Below are 20770 nucleotides of genomic sequence, written 5' to 3'. Positions count from 1 at the left end.
TGCTATGACCCATTGCAGGACTGCTGTTTCTTATCTCTCTGAAGGCCATACAAATAAATTATAATCTGTGTAATATATAGGGAGCCCACCCCCCAATATACAGAACACCCACTGTCATTCGTGCTGTTCCAGAGCAAGCACAAATGCCTTCATGTTATGGTCATAACCTTTCTTCCTCTCTGGCATTTGTTTTCTTTGGCACACACAGCCACATTTGACTAACCACACCAAACACGATGCTGTTTCATTTCTGTTCATGTGGTGCAGTTTTCCTCCAGAAGAGATGCCTTATTCGAGCTGCTGATTAAATCACCCTTGCTTGGCACTGGTACTGTCAGGAAGGAGTCCAAGCAGCTTGCAAGGGAGCCCATGCCATCTGAACAGATGGGCACACATGCAGATGGCCAAGAAACATGGACATCAGTTTGGGGAGTTGATTTCTGACTGAGAGTGTTCAAGCATCTGCCTGTGTATAACTCGGAGTGGGAGGAAGGCTTTGATCCAGAAAAGTGCTTTCATACACTGCTTGGCTTTAAGCACACATTGAGTTCTATGAATTCTAATGGGAGCACTTGCATATTAAAAATCCAGCACCTGTTTAAATGCCTTGCTTAACTGGGACTGGAATTGGCATCCCTAGTGTGCTGTGGATCTGCAGTTGGCGAAAAAATATGTTTAACGCAAGCTGGATGAATGTAATGCAAAAATTGCTATATAGTGCATGTAAGAAATCCACAAAGTTAGACTGACCAGTATAACTAATGACAAAAGTATGGTACTGATGTCATCATCCTCCTGTCCTGAATTTCTCATCTGCATTATTTTTTTACTTTCCTTGAAATTCCTATTGCTGGCCTCAAACACCCACCCAGGAATCTCACCAATCTTTCTGAAATCATCCTTTCTTTTCGTTATGCACAAGAGCAAATCTCCAAAGGTTTAAGTCTTGCTAATTGTTAGATAGACTTTTCTGGTTTTTCTTTACCTTTACCTCTGTGGGACTCTCCCCTAGGTAACATTAACTTTGTTATATTTTGAGTGCAGCAAAAGGACACGGTTGCTACCTCTTGCTGAGGCTTTGTGTAGTCTCTCGTGTCCAATGGAAATATGCAATCTAACAGTGATGCTAGTTCAGGAGAAAGTCGCAAGTGATATGTAGCAGCAGAAATAAAAACAAAAGAAAACCCCAGGAAAGGAGGAATGGCTGAGTGGCCCCTTGTGCGATACCTACAAGGCTGGCATGTTCCCTGGCCGATTTCCATTTCCATTTCACAGACTTTTGCAGCATAGCCTCCTCTTGGGAGCAACCAAGTTCTTTCTTTTTTAAAGGGGGAATGCCTGGGAGTAGAGACTAAAGTTTATTTGAGATGACTGGTAATTTTGATGGTTTCTCAAAGCATCAATCAGCCTCGAGATGTTTCTCTTTACCTTCCTCATATGAGGGGGAAGAGTGCGTTGGGAAATGTCTCTCTTGTAACTATATAGAAGTGATTATTTTTGGTATAATTGTATTTATTTTGCTTGGTAGGAAGGCCGTCATTGCTCTAGTTCATTGATATTTTTACAGAATTACCCTAAGGTCATATGTAAGATATTCCTTGCTTTCTTGGAGAGCCAGAACAAACAGTAGAAGAGCTGGAGCCAAACACTTGCTTGAGTAATATTCATTCTTTTCTGCTCTTAGAAGAGGGGTCAAGTGCTATGAAAGCAAGAATGAGCAGCAGCTTAAAAACAATGGAAAAACCAACCCTGCAAGGCAGTAGCTGCATATTTATTTTGTACTAACAGAGTTCAGGAAGGGATGAGTTCAGAGAACTAGCTGTTAAGACACAGTTGGACCTAAATGCTTGTAAACTTTGAAAGTGTTGTAATTAAATCAGGCAAGGGGTTTGAATTTGACCCCCCCCCCGTCATTTCTTTTCCTTTTTCCTTATGCTTATTCATTTGGCACTCTGGCTCTTAATAAGTGTCTGGATTTTCAAAAGGACAAAATTTACGGCAATGAGAGAAAGCAGCGCTCCCTTCTTTTAAAGTGGAATAGAACTTTGAGCATCACCTGAAAAATAGATTTAGCCTTGCATTTATCACATACATTGACAATGGTTGTATGAGCTCTTTATTTCCCCCCATATAGCTTCAAACACTTTCAATTCCCCCCCCCCTTAAAAAACTGTGTTTTAGTCATATGGTATGAACAGTTCATCATAGGGTTTTTCACATGTTTTCTCCCTTAGCCTCCCTCCCACCTGCCCAGGATTCACACTGGCTCACACAGTTCAAGCAAAGTTACTCCAGGAACACAAGAGTTTTACTGCAACCTACTGAAGGAAAAGGGACGTGGGTGGCGCTGTGGGTTAAACCACAGAGATTGGGCTTGCCGATCAGAAGGTTGGCAGTTTGAATCCCCACGACAGGGTGAGCTCCCGTTGTTCGGTCCCTGCTCCTGCCAACCTAGCAATTCGAAAGCACATCAAGTGCAAGTAGATAAATAGGTACCGCTCTGGCGGGAAGGTAAACGGTGTTTCCGTGTGCTGCTCTGGTTCGTCAGAAGTGTCTTAGTCATGCTGGCCACATGACCGGGAAGCTGTATGCCGGCTCCCTCAGCCAGTAAAGCGAGATGAGCTCTGCAACCCCAGAGTCGTCTGCGACTGAACCTAATGGTCAGGGGTCCCTTTACTTTTACCTTCACTGAAGGAAAAGGATTGCTGGTTGTCTCTTTAAAGATTAGTAGCAGCATATCACTGGATATCATTTTTAGTTGGGCCAAAAGGTCACTCATATACAGTGGTGCCCCGCAAGACGAACGCCTTGCAAGACGGAAAACCCGCTAGACGAAAGGGTTTTCCGTTTTGGAGGCGCTTCGCTAAACGAATTTCTCTATGGGGTTGCTTCGCAAGACGAAAAAATCTTGCGAGTTCCCGCGGGTTTTTTTCGCTCCCCCCCTTTCCTAAGCCGCTAAGCCGCTTATCAGCTGTTCCACTGATAAGCCGCTTAACAGCTGATCGCTAAAAGCCGCTAGACCGCCAATAGCGCTAATCCGCTAAGCTGTCAATGGGCTTGCTTCGCAAGACGAAAAAACCGCTAGACGAAGAGAATCGCGGAACGGATTCTTTTCGTCTTGCGAGGCACCACTGTATTCCAGTACAGTAGTCTAATTGGTTTGCTTTCTGTTCTAATTTTATATAGGCTACAATATTCTCCTCAGAATGCAAATAAAGCATTTGACCTGTGAAGCCCGTGTCCATATCTGCTTGCAATTATTCATGTTCATAGTGGACACACACACTTAAGTCTAACCTGAAATAGCAGTCTGGCTATTTTTCAGTGCAGTAAAATGATGACTTGGCTCTGTATAACCTGTAGTATCTGATATGGAGTTGACCGGCCTCAAATGATGAAACCTGGGAGTTAAAAGTGAGATCAAAAATGCTGCTTTTGTTCTTTGACAATAGGTACTCACATATTCAGTATGAAGATTTATGCACGTCACAAAACTCGTTCAGGCTACTGGATCTGGCAAACTGTATTAACTGACAAAGTAATAGCAGAATCCTATACATGTCTACTCAGAAGTAACCCAACTGAGTTCAATAGGACTTACCCTGAAGTATTAAAACAACACAATTGTTTAGAAATATGGTTTTCTCCTTATTTCATATGTAAATCAGGGCTCTAAAAATCTTTGGTTCCATTTTTGCAAAGCTCCAGAAGAGACTTGCTCTCTTGAAAGGTGTTAACTTTCTCTTTGTGGAAGATTTTCTCTTTGTGGAAAAGATCTTTTATATCAGGGATGGGGAACTTTGGCCCTTCAGATGTAGGGGACCGCAGTTCCATGACTCTTACCATTGTTCATGCTTCCGGGGACTGGTGGGAATGGGAGTCCAATGGCATCTCCATTTCTGTTTTGTATACTACCCAATGTAAATTGTATACCCTTTAACTGCCCTGTTTTAAGCGGGACATCCTGGAATCACAGTAGCCAATCCCAGTTTTTGTTTGATTTCCGGATGTCCCATGTTTTGGTCCGGTGTTCTAGGGTGAGTCTTTGTGCCTGAGCGCTGGACCAAAAGATTCTGGCACTTGTGAGCAGGGTCACACCAGAGTGCTGAAGGTCCAGCACTCCAACATGACCCTCTAATGAGCCCAGAGTGCTGGTGCTGTGCTCTCAGGCCATGTACTCACCCCACTTTTTTCGGGGTGAGAGGATGCTGCGGGACACATGATTGGCCCAGGGGCGATGAGAGTCCTAATTTCAGGTAAGAAAAAGTTTGAAAGCAAAGTATGTTAGAGTTTTCCTTTGTATTGAAATTTATGTTTATTATGTTTCGGATTTTGTTATAAACAAATAAACAAATAAATAAAGCAAGCAAGCAAGCATAGTAGAGAGTGGGACAAGGAATAAAATGTAGTTGTTTTTATTAAATATAAACTGCAAGACATAACCAATACAAGCAAAAATTCACTTTTAAAGACCAGATTATCACAGTGTTGTAGGTGACTGGGATTGTGGACAGAGTTGGTGCAGATAGCTTCTTTTTTTACCAACATGTCTTTGAAAACCCTCCCATAATGACCTGGTGAGAGCTGCTTCATTCTTTTTCTTTTTGAAGATACAGTGGTACTTTGGTTTTTGAATGTAATCTGTTCCGGAAGACTGTTCGAGTTCTGAAACGTTCGACAACTGAAAATAGCCGACAGCTAGGCCTCAGGATCTTGCACTCAGAGGAAGCCGCATGGCATGTTTGACTTCCGAGGCGTGCTCGAAAACCGAAGCATTTACTTTTGGGTTTATTGCGTAGAAAAACTGAAATGTTCGTCAGCGGAGATGTTTGGAAAACTGTAATGTTTGCCTTCTCTGTTGGGGCAGGGGGATAGTGGGGAGATTATATAATGAACAAGACAGTTCTGCTATGTTGCTGAGACTACACCTTCCTACTGATAATTATTGTTAATGCTGTTTCTCTTTCAGGAGGCAAGCTTGTGTTTGTTGGCCCTGGGCCAATAGAGCTCCATGCTCATTACATTCTGGTGTCAGATGGAGGAGAACTTTGGGTTGGCTCTCCTGGTCAGCCTTTCTGTGGCAAAGCCCAACTCCACCTCCGGGGCAGTTTGCACTCTCCAGCATCCTTTCCATATGGGGCCAAATTTCTGGCTGTGAGGAACGGAACCCTTTCTATGCACGGTGAGCTTTAGCCACAATTGTGTGATAGATGTGTAAAAAATGCTCAGTGTTAACAAAACCCATATTTTCCAGTTTATTAAAATAGCTTGCACTCGATTCTCTCTTAAAGAGAACTGTGGAATATTGCAGCAGCCCTGAACATCCACTCTCCGTTATAAAAAGGTGTAGGAATTATTTGCACTGTCCCTAGTGCTGCAATAGAGCATCTCCAGGTAAGGATGGTTTTATTCTCATGATATTCAGCTTCCTGTAGTGGAAGGGTCAGAGTTCAGTGGTAGAACATGGCTTTGCATGCAGAAGGTCCCAGATTCCATACCTAGCAGCTCCAGAAGACTCCTTGCCTGAAATCCTGGAGAGCAGCTGCTAGCCTGTGTAGGCAATGCAGCCAAGTTCCAGTGGTCTGACTTAGTATAAGGCATCTTCCTATGTACTTTCTACTTAGGACAGAGCCAAGACAAGTGAATTAGGTTCTGAAAACGATGTCTTATTCCCCAATTAGTTAAGTCCTTCCTTGCATACATACATGGCAAAGTCAGTCGAGGTAAACAGCTTCTTTTTAGCAAAACCCTGATATGTTCATACTAGTACACTGTTTTGCTTTGTGTCTAGAGTGAGTTCTGAATTACTGTGAATTAGTAACTCTGGTGCCCAGGTTTGTCTCTCATTATCCTTCTCTTTTGTATAATAGTAAAGGTAAAGGGACCCCTGACCATTAGGTCCAGTCATGACCGACTCTGGGGTTGCAGCGCGCATCTCGCTTTATTGGCCAAGGGAGCCGGCATACAGCTTCTGGGTCACGTGGCCAGCATGACTAAGCCGCTTCTGGCGAACCAGAGCAGCGCACGGAAACACCGTTTACCTTCCCGCCGGAGTGGTACCTATTTATCTACTTGCACTTTGACGTGCTTTTGAACTGCTAGGTGGGCAGGAGCAGGGACCGAGCAACGGGAGCTCACCCCATCGCGGGGATTCAAACTGACGACCTTCTGATCAGCAAGTCCTAGGTTCTGTGGTTTAACACAGCGCCACACCAAATATTATATTCATTATTTTAAGAATTTCTATCCTGCCCTTCATGATACGGTCATAGGAGGGGTTAAAAGGTAAAGGTACCCCTGCCCGAACGGGCCAGTCTTGCCAAACTCTAGGGTTGTGCGCTCATCTCACTCTATAGGCTGGGAGCCAGCGCTGTCCGCAGATACTTCCGGGTCACGTGGCCAGCGTGACAAGCTGCATCTGGCGAGCCAGCGCAGCACATGGAACACAGTTTACCTTCCCACTGGTAAGCGGTCCCTATTTATCTACTTGCACCCGGGGGTGCTTTCGAACTGCTAGGTTGGCAGGCGCTGGGACCGAACGACGGGAGCGCACCCCGCCGCGGGGATTCGAACCGCCGACCATGCGATCGGCAAGTCCTAGGCACTGAGGTTTTACCCGCAGCGTCACCCGTGTCCCGCGTATATGTATATCATATACACCCGCGTGTATATGATATACAGCATATCAAAATACATTAATTAAATACAACCAACACACATTAATGCTTGAAGGTGCAAAATGGTCTCTGCTTACTCTGAAGAGCATCACAAAAAAGAAAGGCCCAATTACGCAAGCGAAATTCTTGGAGGGATGTCTCCGTTTCCACCAAGGTCAGGCTGTTCAATTTACATTGCCTAGGCAACTGCTTAATATGCCACACTGTTCCTGTGGCTGGCGATATCTCAAACATCACTCTTGCTGATAATGAATTCAAGTGGCGAGTGCTGACAGAATGAGGTCACTGAGAAACACGAGGGCAGTGTTGGCCTTCTCAAGGGAACCCTGATGTTTCCAGAAGTAAATAAATAGATAATAAAACCAAAGGGTGCTAGCCTTCTACCATGATGTGGTACAGGAGGCAGAGGGAACGCATGGGACCTGCATCCCAAGGTCTGAACAGCATTGGAAGGAGCCCTGAAGAGGAGGACCTATCTCAGAGGTGTGAAGATACAGAGCAACATTTTTTATTGGTCTTGCTTCTTCTCCTGATTGATGACCTGACAGAACTATGGAGTGCCAGCATTTTCTTTCTGCTTGGATTTTGCTAGTGTCCAATGCCTTCTCCCTGTTTTGCTAGCAGGAGAAGAATTTGTATGGAAGGCAACAGGACCTTGTCTCCAGAGCATTTGACCTAGGTGCCATAAAAAGACAGACGAAAGGAACATCCACATGAAATACCAATGACTATTTCTAGTCATGTCCACGGCTGTAGAGAGTAGACTGGGTGATCAAAAAGAGTCAGTAAGGGAGAAGAACTGGGTGGCCTTGCCCATTCTATTGGAAACATCTTTTGGTTTCAATTCTTCAGCAATGATGCAAGAACTATTGGGCTTGCCATCCCATCTCCTGTCCGAGGCGCAGTTCCAGTGCATGGGTACAATTAAGTTTCACTCAAAGCGTGTAATCCACCATTTAGTCGTAATGCAGTTGAGCCTCTATAAGTAAGATGGAAAAAAGAACACATACTTTTCTGCCTTCATGCTGCTTATGTCAAATACAAACACATTTTCCTGGTTCCAATATGGCATCAACCTAGCTTGTAGTATAAAACAAATTGGAGTGCTTGTCAACATTTTTATAGTTTTGAAATAAATGTGTATAGCTAGAGCAGATCTAAATCATTAAACAAACAGGCTTTTGAGGGGGAGGGAAATCAGCTGTCTGAGTAGACAGGATTGAATGTAATTTAATTTCTTATTTTCCTTCCAAATAGAAAATTTGGAAGGAAGCGTTCTGTAGCAATGGCTGAATCCTGATTGTTTAGTAACTGCCTGTCAGCTTCTTCCTTTGATATGTTAATATGACTAAGGGTTTTCCCAGAATTCTCTCCACGCGGTAGTCCTGTGCTCGGGTGGTCGGAGTAGACGGGGAAATTGCACTGTTGCCTTTGGCTTTACCCAGCTCCCCTGCCAATCAGACCACACTCCCCATAAACTGCCTGCCAATCACATGTCAGGTTTAAAGGAGGTCTCAGTCAGCTGGGGTAACTTGAATTTTTGACAATGTAATTATGGCCCTTGTGTCCACAGCAGAAGCCTGAATAGGATGGAGGGAATTTTTTAAAAAAATTTTATTGATTGTTCAGAAGAGAAATTTATCAATGTCTCTGGCTCTGTTCATATGTATTCCCCAAGAAACTCTCCTGACAAGTTTCCAAAGAGAAATCTAGCTTGGTGGCCTTGGCCATATCTTTGTCCTTTCCATTATAATCGATCTAGACGGGCTGGCTGTAGTTCCTGAGAGAACATGCAGAATTTCAGGTGGTGCAAGCTTTGTTCAAGAGATAGCATGCAAAAGAATTACAGATGACATGCTGCAAATAAAACAAACCTATCCATTTTTTCCCACTATGGCACAGATGAACTGTTTGACCGGTGTCTGGTGCAAGAGTCAACACTGGAAGTGTCTGAACTTGTGTGTGAACATGATGTATACAGAGTATACTATTCCTGACATAGTCAGGAATTCTCTCACCCTTCACCCTGTCCTTCTGTGCTGCTCCTGCCTCTCTCGGTCTCTTATGGATAATTACAGAGTCTTTGCAAACCTGAATCTTGGATGCAGAATAAACTAAACAAAGGCACTGTAGTTCTGAATCCAGTTCTCAGGCAACACTGAGAGCTTTGGGTCTCTCTGAGCTGATTGAGGTGTTTCCATACTAGGCATTTAGCATGGAATTGCAATATTTAGATAGCTCACTTTGTACAGAGCATTTATATGATGCATCGTTCAATTATTGTCATCCTGTATTTTCCTTACCAGAAGAATAGTACAATCTCTCCTGGTGTAGATATCATTAGTGATACTCTTCTATGCATATATTTGAAGGGCAGGAGTTAGAGGGAGGCTTGGCTATATAGCCGGTGGCTGAACCAGTAACAGCTCAGCACACAGGCACCATAACCACTTTAGCATTTTGTTGTTTTTAAAAACTTTTATTTAATGTGAACTGCTAATTTTATCTAGTTGGAAATAGCACTAAAATGCTTTTTAAATTTTTATTTTAATATGCTCTTTTTATTTTATTACATCGTAATACCAATTTAAATAATAGGTAAAGGTAAAGGGACCCCTGACCATTAGGTCCAGTCATGACTGACTCTGGGGTTGCGGCACTCATCTTGCTTTATTCGCCGAGGGAGCTGGCGTTTGTCTGCAGACAGCTTCCAGGTCATGTGGCCAGCATGACTAAGCCGCTTCTGGCGAACCAGAGCAGCACACAGAAACGCCGTTTACCTACTTATCTACTTGCACTTTGACGTGCTTTCGAACTGCTAGGTGGGCAGGAGCAGGGACCGAGCAGCAGGAGCTCACCCCATCATGCGGATTTGAACCGCTGACCTTCTGATCGGCAAGTCCTAGGCTCTGTGGTTTAACCCACAGCGGCCACCCGCGTCCCTATTTAAATAATAAATCAGAAGAAGAAAATATTTCCAGTTGCCACAATAAACCACATTGCTGAAATGACATGGAAAGGGTTCCTCAGTCATTATTTTTTTTAAAAGCATCATAGTTTGCCAGATACAGATGCAAGCCGTTCCTTGTAGGGCAATGAAATGGTGTCTACCGCAAGATTATAGTGAATGTGTGCTTTGCTTCAAATGGTTGTTCAGATGAATTGAACCTTTCTGTTCCTCATCTTCAGCACTGGATATGACACAGCAGACTGTATACATAAAAGGGTGCATACACCCAGCAGTGTGGAGAGTTAAACACAATTCTTCTTATAGCCAAAAGAAGCCCAGTGATTGGGTAACACTGGGAGCAACCTCTTTGGAAGTAGCTTTGGTTTCTCACCTTATTTTAGAGTTTCAGTGGAAGATGCTATGTTGTTGTTGTTGTTTAGTCGTTTAGTCGTGTCCAACTCTTTGTGACCCCATGGACCAGAGCACGCCAGGCACTCCTGTCTTCCACTGCCTGTACTTTTACATGAATCATGAATAGTTGTTTAAAAATGTGAACTAGAGCTGAGCTCCTGTTGAAATGTGGACCTAGATCACAGCAAGTAGTTTTGGCTAACCAAGATATCCTGGAGGTTTATGTATTCCAAATTCTAAGTTGGTCTTTTAACCAAGGACTCATCAGTCTTCCTTTCTTCACACCCCCACCACTCCAATTCCCCTTCATAATGACCGACTTTTAGCTCCTGAAGTTATAGGCAACAGATCTTAACATTTGGATGATCATCTTGCCCTACACTGATGTTCCTAAAAGCGCTCATTCTGTCTCATTCACTAACTGCTTAGGAGATTAACTGGCAATAATGGAAAATGTGAGAAGCTGGTGATGAGTCTGTGTTGTACTTACGCACTTAGCCCTCATGATATCTTCCTCCCTTTCATAGCAGTGCAATCTGAATTACAGGTTCATTGCATTGCACATCACATCTTGCCAGCTTGGCCCCTGATGCTATTGTCAACTGGCAATACTTATGGAAAATACTGGCAGCACTTTGCTAGCATTATAATGGTTGCAATATTGTAATGCAGCAGTTGGTTCACCCTAACTTAATTTGCTAGTGTTGGGCGGGACTAAATCCTAAATGTGGTGCTTTTAATAAATGATTTAGGGAAATGGTAAAATAACTGACTGAAAACAAGACTGTTGTTGCCAGTAGCAGATTGCAGGATGGTGTGGTGGACCTTACCAGGGAGATTGGAAGAGGAAAGGCAGCGGGGAGTTCTGCTCATTCCCCTCCGGGGTGTGGCATTGCTGCCAGGCCTCTGATGCCTCAGCCCTAGGGAATTTCTCTTTGCCGGGAACTCCGGTTAGCAAGAGACCAATCCACTCTCGCACCGGCTGAGGGACTTGGATTCAGCCTGCCTGAAAATCGACTAATTGCAGGTGAGCCCAGAGGTGGTCTTTTGGGTGGTGGGCGGAGTGGACTGGGGTCCAAAGAGGACTTCACTCCAGTCCACTCCATGAAAATAAAAGGTGGCCCACTCCTTCACTGGCACCACCGGTTCCCCCCTCTTTTTCCTACCCAAACTCTCTTGGTTTCATCTTGTTACCAGAAGTAGTTGTTTGGTGCTTGACCTCGCTATGGAGGCTCTCAGTCCCCATATTCAGGGCCAGGAGGTATTTTTCTGTCAGACTAATTGGCCTTGTCTGAGGGTTTTGCCTTCCTCCCAACTTTGGTGGGTTAGGCATGGTTGGAGGGGATGTTGTAAGCCTCTGCCTATCCTTCTAGGGGAATGGAGTATCCCATTAACGGGATCCAGGACGAGGGATCTAGGACACTAGTATCGGGTTGAAATAGGCTAGAACTTTTATTGATTACAGGTGTAAGTAGTTTTTGGCCAAGGTATTGGGTATGTATCTGGTATCAAGCAATGCACCTACTGTTTAATAAATAAGGCGGGGCCATCCCCTGACATACATCAGATGTTACGATCCCGCCAGGGCCACCATTGGGAAGGGTGCTATGGCTGCTGGACTCCCAGACACCCCCCTTCCTGGTGTCTCCAGATTGGCCTGTTCCAACAGACCTTTGCCACCAATGCCTGTGCGGTTGGAAGGGGAGACGCTGAGCGTTCCACCCACGGCTGAATGGGGAGGAAAAAGAATGGGCCCCTGGAGCCCAGGTAAGTGGAGACCCCTAGCTACTGATATACTTTGAGACTTATGGAGAAGAATTGTCTTGTAGGCCTGCTTCTTGGGTAAGAGGAATAACACATTCTTGAAAATTGCTCCCAAGTATAAGCTTCCAAACACGGTGATTAATTTAATATTTGTGTTTCTAGGTAGTTATCCCTTTTCCAAAATATTATGCATGGGGGAAAAAGAAAGAGGAAAAGTTGTCTGATGTGAGATGGTACGAGAAAAGTTCCAAATTTTGCACCATGATGCAATGGGAAATTCTACTTTTCTGCAGTAGGCTGTTCTCCTTCTGAAGTACTTTCTCTTTGATACTGGGAAGCTTCAGGGGGTTTTGCTTCAGGAGTTCTCAGTAACCCAGGACACTGAATATTCCTTAGCAGCAAATAGTGATACGGAATAGATTCATTTTCCATGTCTAGAGGACTTAGTCATCATAAATAAGCAAAGACCTCCTGTTTTATCAGAGGGAACGTACGAAAAGCTTGCAGAGTGTCAACCAGCATATAAGCAACTTGAGAGAAGTTTGCTTTGCATCAACAAGCTGCCTACACAGAGAATTTGGCCTGAAGTGGCTTATGGAGGTGGCTCTAAACTTTCACGACAGGGAACAAACAGCGCCTGATTTATAGAAGTTGTGGAAGCTCCTTCCAGTTTCAGCTACCCTGGTGCTCATAATGTTGCCAAAGCACAAATAGAAAAGATAGAAGAGGAAATCCAGGTTGATTTTGAATGGCAGCAATTTGCTCAGGTCAAACTTAACTTATCCAATAGCCGTTTGGCAAAATGTTTGGAGGAAGATTTTAGGCTTCCAAAGCTGCTGAAGAAAAACTGAATGCAAGCTGTTGCTACAGGGCCACAATTCAATGGTATTGCACATGGTTTGCATGTAGAACAGGGGTAGCTGGCAGAGGAGCCGGGTATAGGGGGTGCAAGAGGCTTCAGTCCCCTCAGTGTTTGGGGCCCCCAATATTGAGGGGGCCAACTTTCCCCACTGCTGCCAGGTGCCCTCCGCAGACCCCAGCCCCTGCCCAAGAGCCCAGGAGCTCGGAGGGGGTTGGAACAAGCGAGAGCGAAGATCGCCCTCCGTGTGTTCTGCCCCTGCCAGGCACATGCACGGAAATGGAGGCACAAAGCACAGCAGCCACGCTCTGTCTCTCCCCCCCCCCTCCAATGCCATGAGGAGAAGGAGGCCGGGCACAGAGCACAGCTCCACGCTCCCCAGCGTTCAAGCACTGGCAGGATGCCATGTGGCTTGGCCTGCTGCATGGAGGGGCAAGTTGGCACCCCTGGTAACCTTTTGTAGACAGGGGTCCATGTTGACCCTACTGATGGAGAGGCCTCTCTTGAAAAAGCAAAGAAAGGCCAAAGGCTTCTGAAGGCTGCAGATTCACTTGTTGGTGAGTCACAGGGTGCTTCGGATGATGCAGAGCACTTACAACTCCAGCTCAGCAGCATGTTATGGGTTTTTGCATTGGGTGGGTGTTGAATTGCAGGATTGAGGACGTGGAAATTGCCCCCAAATTACCCCACTGTGCTTGGGGAAGCCCACAGCAGAAGGTAAGAAAATTCATGGGGGGAAACTCCAAGTGTTTTTTGGTAGCCCATGGAGATCTTGGCATTTGATGCATTACGCATTAATGTATTTTAATATTGTGTTGGAAGCCTCCCAGAGTGGCTGGGGAAACCCAGTCAGATGGGTGGGGTATAAATAATATATTATTATTATTATTATTATTATTATTATTATTATTATTATTATTTGCTGGTTTCAAATTTGGCAGCTTTCTTCTGTGGGGAAGATATGCTTTATTTTCCTCCTAAAACCAAACCAAACCAAACCACACCACACCACACCACACCACACCACACCACACCACACCACACCACACCACACCAAACCAAACCAAACCAAACCAACCAAACCTATGGCCTTGGCCTAGATGGAAAGGGGGCAGTGGAGAAAAATTAAAGCAGGAGCCCTGACTATTTTTATCTGAGGTCCCACACCCAACAACAGTATTGCCCAGTACATTGCCTTGGTTGGGTCCCTGCACTCTGCTGGCACATGTCGTCCCCGGCAGATGACTGAAAGAAAAGATGACAGATGAATGTTGTCCTTCACAGAAAAAGTGGTTGCCAACCTCTGTTTACAGCCATCAACGATAGTTTCAGCATACTCTGCTTGTAATATCTTCCCTCTTTCTTGTTTGTGTTAAACTTCAAATATATAGTTTCAGCACAAGCAGGTTATTTAACACCTCAAAGGATGCATCTATAAAGCAACTTTGTGTACCTAGTCTACTGAGTATTTACCAAATTTCCCCCGAAACCTTATTTTATATTTTGAGTTGAAGAAGAATGGAGAGTGGGATGGAGCCTACTTTCTAATGCAGCTGAGAATGATGATGGCAATGGATTTGAAATGGAGTGCTCCACACAAGTACTGTTGTAGAGAAGAGTGCAGGTTGCATCCAGTTATTTTGTAGATATTCGGAGTAATACAGTATGCTGCATTGTTGATATTGCAATACATTGAAAGCATTTATGTGTCTTAATTTACAGAGTGCACGGTTATGTTTCTGTTCTAACTGGTGTAGGTGTTCCCTCCAAAAATAGTCTGTGGAAGAGTTGTTTTCCAACCGGCACTAGTTAATAATTAAAAAATGAATTAAATAATTGAGGAGTTGCATTGAGCCAATCCATATTTTAGTACTTGGGAATGTTTCCAGTGGCAGGCCTTTTGGTAAAGAATAATCGGAGTGATTTTAATTTTCCTTGCTTTTGACTGCCATCCTTTTATGAGAAATAGAATGCCATCTCTGGTGGGTTTATTTCTGCCCCCCTCCCCAAGTACTGCTGTGGTGCTTGCGATAGCCCCTTGTGAACAATCTGTTTCTGGTGACAAGTCTTCTTCCCAAAGCATTTCGTCTGTTGCAGAGGGCAAGCAAAGGGGTGATGGATCATCTTGAAAACCGTCAGAGGAAGCATTTGCCCCCCCAGGCCTTGTTCTCCCTAAGTTCTTCCCTCATCCCAGTGCCAAATTTTCTTTGGAATTGGCTCAGACTCGAGTTTTTGGAGGAAATCCAGCTTGTTGTTCTGAAGAGGTGGAACTCAGTGGAGCTTTTTCCGGGGGAATTCAAGGCGATGCTAAAATGGCACGGAAGGCGACTTCAGAAACTATTAGTCACTCCTGGTTGGCACAGCTGTTGGAACTTTCAGCTAATGAACCAGTAATTTATGAAAGCTGGGAAAGCTGATGATCTATCTTTTCTGCTTTTGGATTATTTCCACAATTCATGAAGGTTAATCAAGTGTCAGGTTCCCAGTATACGGGTATAGATGTACTCATTAATAGTTGTGGTCATAGATTGCTTGTTATGCCATGAGAGTTCAGATCCTTGTTTTCTAATTTTGAATGGAATGTGATTGTATTAATGGCAGGAACTGATCATTTGTTTTTCATTTCACTCAGCTTTCCCAACTCTTAACTCCCGACAGTCTCAGCCATTGGATGATGTAGTGGGTAGTCCAAGACTTCAGGAAATCAGTCAGTCTGAGAAGGCTTGTCCAAGTGGGGTCAACGCAGTGTATTTATTTATTGCATTTTAGACATGCAGACTGATATCTGTCTTTTAGGTTTTTCCTTTGGCATGGCCTGTGCATAACTTTGCCTATTTAACCATCTTAGCTCACAGTAAATAGGAGGCATTGACAATTCCACATGGTTTAAGTTGCCTTTTAATGTGCCTACAACATTACTTACAATAAATGCTTTCCTTTCCTCTCTTGTGTTTATGGTACTAGATGTCATTGTATTTCAATATCTTCTGTGATCTTTGCTCCTGCAACTCCATCATCCTCAGACACTGGGAAGCCTATACTTTTAAAAATGTTTCTGCGCTCTTTTGTTGCCCAGCATCTCTGGACTTCTCTCCATGTAGATGTGGTGCCCTATAACTCTTCAAAACTCACCTTAACTTGAGATCCCTTCATCGCAGGGGGCTGGACTAGATGACCTTTGGGATCTATTCCAACTCTATGGCTCTGTGATTTCTACCAAGCCTCAGTGCCTGGTCCAGCGTTTGCTCACACCCCTTGCCACTTTCTTCTTTCCACATTGTCAACACCAAATGTGTAAGTTCATTGGATGTAGGATCCTAAATTTTTGGTTATGGAATTCTTACAAAATGCCATGCATCTTGATGGTGTTGTATAAACAGTAATTTGTAGATGACAAGCTCTCTGAAAAGAACCAAAAGATTCTCAGATACTTCACACTGACCTTGATACGGTAATCGATATGCAAAACAGAGTCTACTGCCTCCACCCACATGGGGACTTTTAGAATCCTTTGTTTGCATTACAGTTGCATCAAAAATACTGACTGCATAGTCGGCATGGATCATTGCTTTCTCTGTTTCCACATCACCCTTCTCTGCTGGCCTCCAAGTGCTTGAGGGTTTTCGTCTTTGTTTTGTTCTACATGATCATTTCAGTGTGCATGGAAGAAAAATGAGTGTGCTGCTCTGTATTTTAACTGGCCTTAAGTTTAAAACAAACACAGAAGAGGGGAGAATAATTATTTAATGAGACGATTCATATTAATACATTAGCTTTAGCTTTACAGAAAGGGAAAGAAGAGAACATTTAAGGAAACTTTCAGAAGAAGGAGCTGGGACTTTACCCATTTCTCTGAGCATTGCCACCATTGTGGCATATTATTCATAAATTCATTTAAAAGCTTTGGGAGGAATTCAATGTACAGTGGTACCTCGCAAGACGAATGCCTCGCAAGACGAAAAATGCGCAAGACGAAAGAGTTTTCCGTTTTTTGAGTTGTTCTGCAAGACAAATTTCCCTATGGGCTTGCTTCGCAAGACGAAATGTCTTGCGAATTCTTGTGAGTTTGTTTCCTTCTTCTTAAAGCCGCTAAGCCGTTAATAGCCACTAAGCCGCTAAGCCGTTAATAGCCGCTAAGCCGCATAGCCGCTAAGCCGCTAATAGCCGTGCTTCGCAAGACGAAAAAACCGCAAGACGAAGAGACTCGCGAAATGGATTAATTTTGTCTTGCAAGGCACCACTGTAGCACCAAAGAGGTTCTTCCAACAGTGCAAGCATGCATAGCTTTTTGTTACTGATTTTGCTTGAATTTTAGGTTTGAAATACTTGGGAGATGAGATCAGAATGCTTAGTTTGTATGAAGAAAAAGTCAAGCTACAATACCTTTGTGCTCCGTCTCTCTCTTTATGTCTCTACACTTTATGTTGTAGGTTGTGTCCCCAAAGTGACAGTCACACACTTGAAATCAGCCGCACGTCCCAATGATACAAAATTAGTTCTGGTGGATCATGTGGACTGGAAACCTGGAGATGAAGTTGTTATATGTGGAGGAGGGCCTAGAAGTGCCCAGAAACAAGAGGAAGTCGTGACTGTCAAGACTGTAAATGGCACAGAATTCTATGTTTCATCTCCACTCAGGTATTTTTTCAGCAGACCTTGATGTTAATGTAAAGCTCATACAATTGAGCTTGGTATCTGAAGAAGTGTGCCTGCACATGAAAGCTTATACCAAGAACAAACTTAGTTGGTCTATAAGGTGCTACTGGTCTTCTTCTTCAGTGTATCTGAAGAAGAATGCATGCACACGAAAGTTTATACCAGAACAAACTTAGTTACCCTATATTCTAATTCAGATTCAATTCTCTAAATATTACAATTGTTCTTGGTTATTCTTCTTATGTTAGAAATGTTTAAGGCTGCAATCCTAAATACAATTACTGTCAGGCTTCCACTAGTTGACTGAGTACACAGGTTTTTGACTTTCTTCTTCTTCTTCTTCTTCTTCTTCTTCTTCTTCTTCTTCTTCTTCTTCTCCTCCTCCTCCTCCTCCTCCTCCTCCTCCTCCTCCTCCTCCTCCTCCTCTTTATTCCAGGATTCCCTACTATGCTTACATGATTCAGAAGTCACAGCAGAGCTGTAAGATACATGGCCACACATAAGCTTAGAAGTTGTCCCAACACTTAACACCCCCCCCCAAGCTTCCCTTTTGAACAACGAGGTGGCACAGTCATCCACACTGCTTTTCCCCAACCCACAGGACTGGGCAAGCCAAAGGGCACTCCTATGAGTAGGCTGGATCTGCTGAGTCTCTGCACCAGAGGCAGAGTTGACATGGCTGCCTCACATGGGTGTTACCTCCCCAGAGGTAGGGAGCACCTCCCTGACAGGAGGCAGCAGTGGAGGCAGGTTGGGTGGCTCTCCTGTGGTGGCCAGATTATCTGATGTCACTGAGCTGGGCCTCTTCTCTGAGAACCCGCTCCACCCAAAAACATTATCTGCCTGCCTGCCTGTTACATTTATCAAGCCCCTCTGTCTTGCAAGAGACTCAAAGTGGTGTCCATGGTTCTTCTTCTCCCAGTTTCATCATCACAACAACCCTATAAGGTAGGCTAGGAGATGGTGGCTGGCCCAAGGTCACCCAGTGAGTTTCAGGGCTAAGTGGGGATTTGAACCCTGGTCTCCCAGGTCATAGTCCAACATGCTAACCATTACACCACACTGCCTCTAGATCATCACCTGCCACACCACTGGGCTCTTCTCCAGAATCCAGTTCGGCACCCTCGTCCCATTCCTCTGCCCTTCTCTGGCCAGTCTTGTCAAGACATTTTCATGTGGCTCATGACATTTACTAAGGAGCAATCTAAACATCTCTCAGGTCCACCTCACGGCCATTGCATGAGGCCCAGTGTGGGGTCATTGGATGCATAAGTGTGCATAGCCATCTTAACTGTGTCCCTCCCCCCAACCATCTGTTTTCGCTGCTGTGCACCAGCAGGGTTTCAAATGCACTGCTCTGTAAAGTCCTACTGGTGTGGAAGGGTGGGGAGATTTGGATTGTGCCCTAACCCTTATTGCATTCAGTGGGTCTTCTTGTAAATATGTCAAGGACTGAACTATTAGTATGCACAGTAATGATATAGGAGAAATTACTGTACCCTTGCAGTTGTACGGTGAAGCTGCATTCATGTGGTTGCATCACAACTCAAGCGCCCACTTATGTGCATGGTTATATGTGTAGACTGGGTACGATTGGAGAAGAAGGGAAACTATTATTTGCATTCTCAGAAAACCCCACTCTTATTGTCGTAGCACATAATCCAGGGCTCAGCACTGGAGCTTAAAATGTGTTCCAAGCCTCAAATACCTTGCATCTCCTATTTCCAAAAGGGGTAGTCTCTGGAAACCAAAACCAACAAAGAGTCTTGTGGCATCTTTAAAGTCTTAAGCAAATTTATCATTGCATAATTTATCATGGCAAATTTATTACCATGGCAAATAATATTACATTGACAAATTTATCATCAAACAAACCAAGTTTTTTCCTTGTTTGGTTTGGGTTGAGGTGGCGCAACTGCAAACAGCTCGTCAGAAGATAATGAAAGGTCAAAAGGTATGGATGGCAACTGAATTCTGGCTCTCATTTGTGACTAGATTTATGGTACAAAAATCTAAGCTGGCTACGATTGTTCCTATCTGTCCTATAGGTATCCTCATGGTATTGCCGAAGAACAGGTGTCTGGAGAGCACCATGTTTTCAGAGCTCTTGTGGCACTGATCAGTCGGAGTGTGGTCATCCATGGAAATGTCACCACAGAAAGGGCTTCCCACCTGCAGCAGTGCAAAGAAGCAGATATTTCAGGAGGTGAGAGAGAGGGTACTCTAAGGGTAACATAAAGAGATTAATAGAATCACAGAATTGGAAGGGACCCAAGGGTCATCTAGTCCAGGCCTCGCAGTGCAGGAAGCCTTGACAGACGGCCATCCAACCTTTGCTTAACAACCTCCAAGGAAGGAGAGTTTACCAGCTCTCATGGGAATCTGTTCCGCTGTCGAACAGCTCTTACTGCCAGAAAGTTCTTCCTAATGTTGAATCAGAATCTCCTTTCTTGTACCTTGAAGCCATTGGTTCTGATCCTACCCTCCAGAACAGGAGAAAACAAGCATGTTCCCTCTTCCATGTGACAGCTCTTAAGATATTTGAAGATGGCTATCATATATCTCCTCTCAGTCTCCTCTTTTCCAGGCTACACATACCCAGCTCCTTCAACCGCTCCTCATAAGGCTTGGTTTCCAGACCCTTGATCATCTTGGTTGCCCTCCTCTGCACATGTTCCAGCTTGTCAACATCCTTCTTAAATTGTGATGCCCAGAATTGAACACAGTATTTCAAGTGTGGTCTGACCAAGGCAGAATAGAGTGGTACTATTACTTCCCTTGCTCTGGACACTATACTTCTGTTGACGGGCAGGGTATATATATTATTTAATGTTGATGCAGTCTAGAATAATGTTAGCCTTTTTGCTGCTGCATCACACTGTTTACTCATGTTGAGTTTGTGGTCCACCAAGACCCCTAGACCCTTTTCACATTTACTGCTACTAAGATAGGGGTCCCCCATCCTATATTGGTGCATCTGGTTCTTTCCCCCTAAGTGCAGAACTTGTCCCTACTGAAATTCATTTTGTTAGCCTGGGCCCAGTTCTCCAATCTGTTAAGGTCATTTTGAATTCTGATTCTGTTTTCTGCGGCATTATGTACCCCTCCAGTTTGGTGTCATCTGTAAACTTGATGAGCATCCCCTCAATTCCTTCATCCAAGTTCCAACTCTACAGTTCTCTGATTCTATGATTCTAAGTCATTTATAAAGACGTTGAACAACAACGGGCCCAGGACAGAACCCTACGGCAGCCCACTTGTCACATTTTTCCCCACAGTGATGAGGAACCATTCTAACTGATAGCTGTGTTCCAGTCTGCATACAAGTACAGGACCAGCTGGGGATGGGAGGATGTGTAGATTTTGGGTTTCTTAGTTTTTCATTGTTTCAATCTTAAATTTAGTACTCCACATTTCTGCAGCAATTTGTGATTTTTTAAAAAATCCTTATTA

General features: G+C 44.1%; 1 protein-coding gene across 3 annotated transcripts in view; it reads left to right on the top strand.

The window, feature by feature from the left end:
• Positions 1-20770, top strand: part of PKHD1 (PKHD1 ciliary IPT domain containing fibrocystin/polyductin) — a 250395-nt gene that overhangs the window by 99245 nt on the left and 130380 nt on the right. For all 3 annotated transcript variants that reach the window (XM_081855438.1, XM_081855439.1, XM_081855440.1), the window contains 3 exons: positions 4970-5182; positions 17092-17299; positions 19366-19523. In XM_081855438.1, coding sequence (XP_081711564.1) covers positions 4970-5182; positions 17092-17299; positions 19366-19523 — 579 coding nt within the window. The remainder of the gene's footprint in view (positions 1-4969; positions 5183-17091; positions 17300-19365; positions 19524-20770) is intronic.

This window comes from Podarcis erhardii (assembly GCF_964252035.2).
Source record: "Podarcis erhardii genome assembly, chromosome: 3".
Taxonomy (NCBI): domain Eukaryota; kingdom Metazoa; phylum Chordata; class Lepidosauria; order Squamata; family Lacertidae; genus Podarcis; species Podarcis erhardii.
Note: the sequence above shows the minus strand (reverse complement) of the source record. Positions and strands in the feature narration are given on the sequence as shown.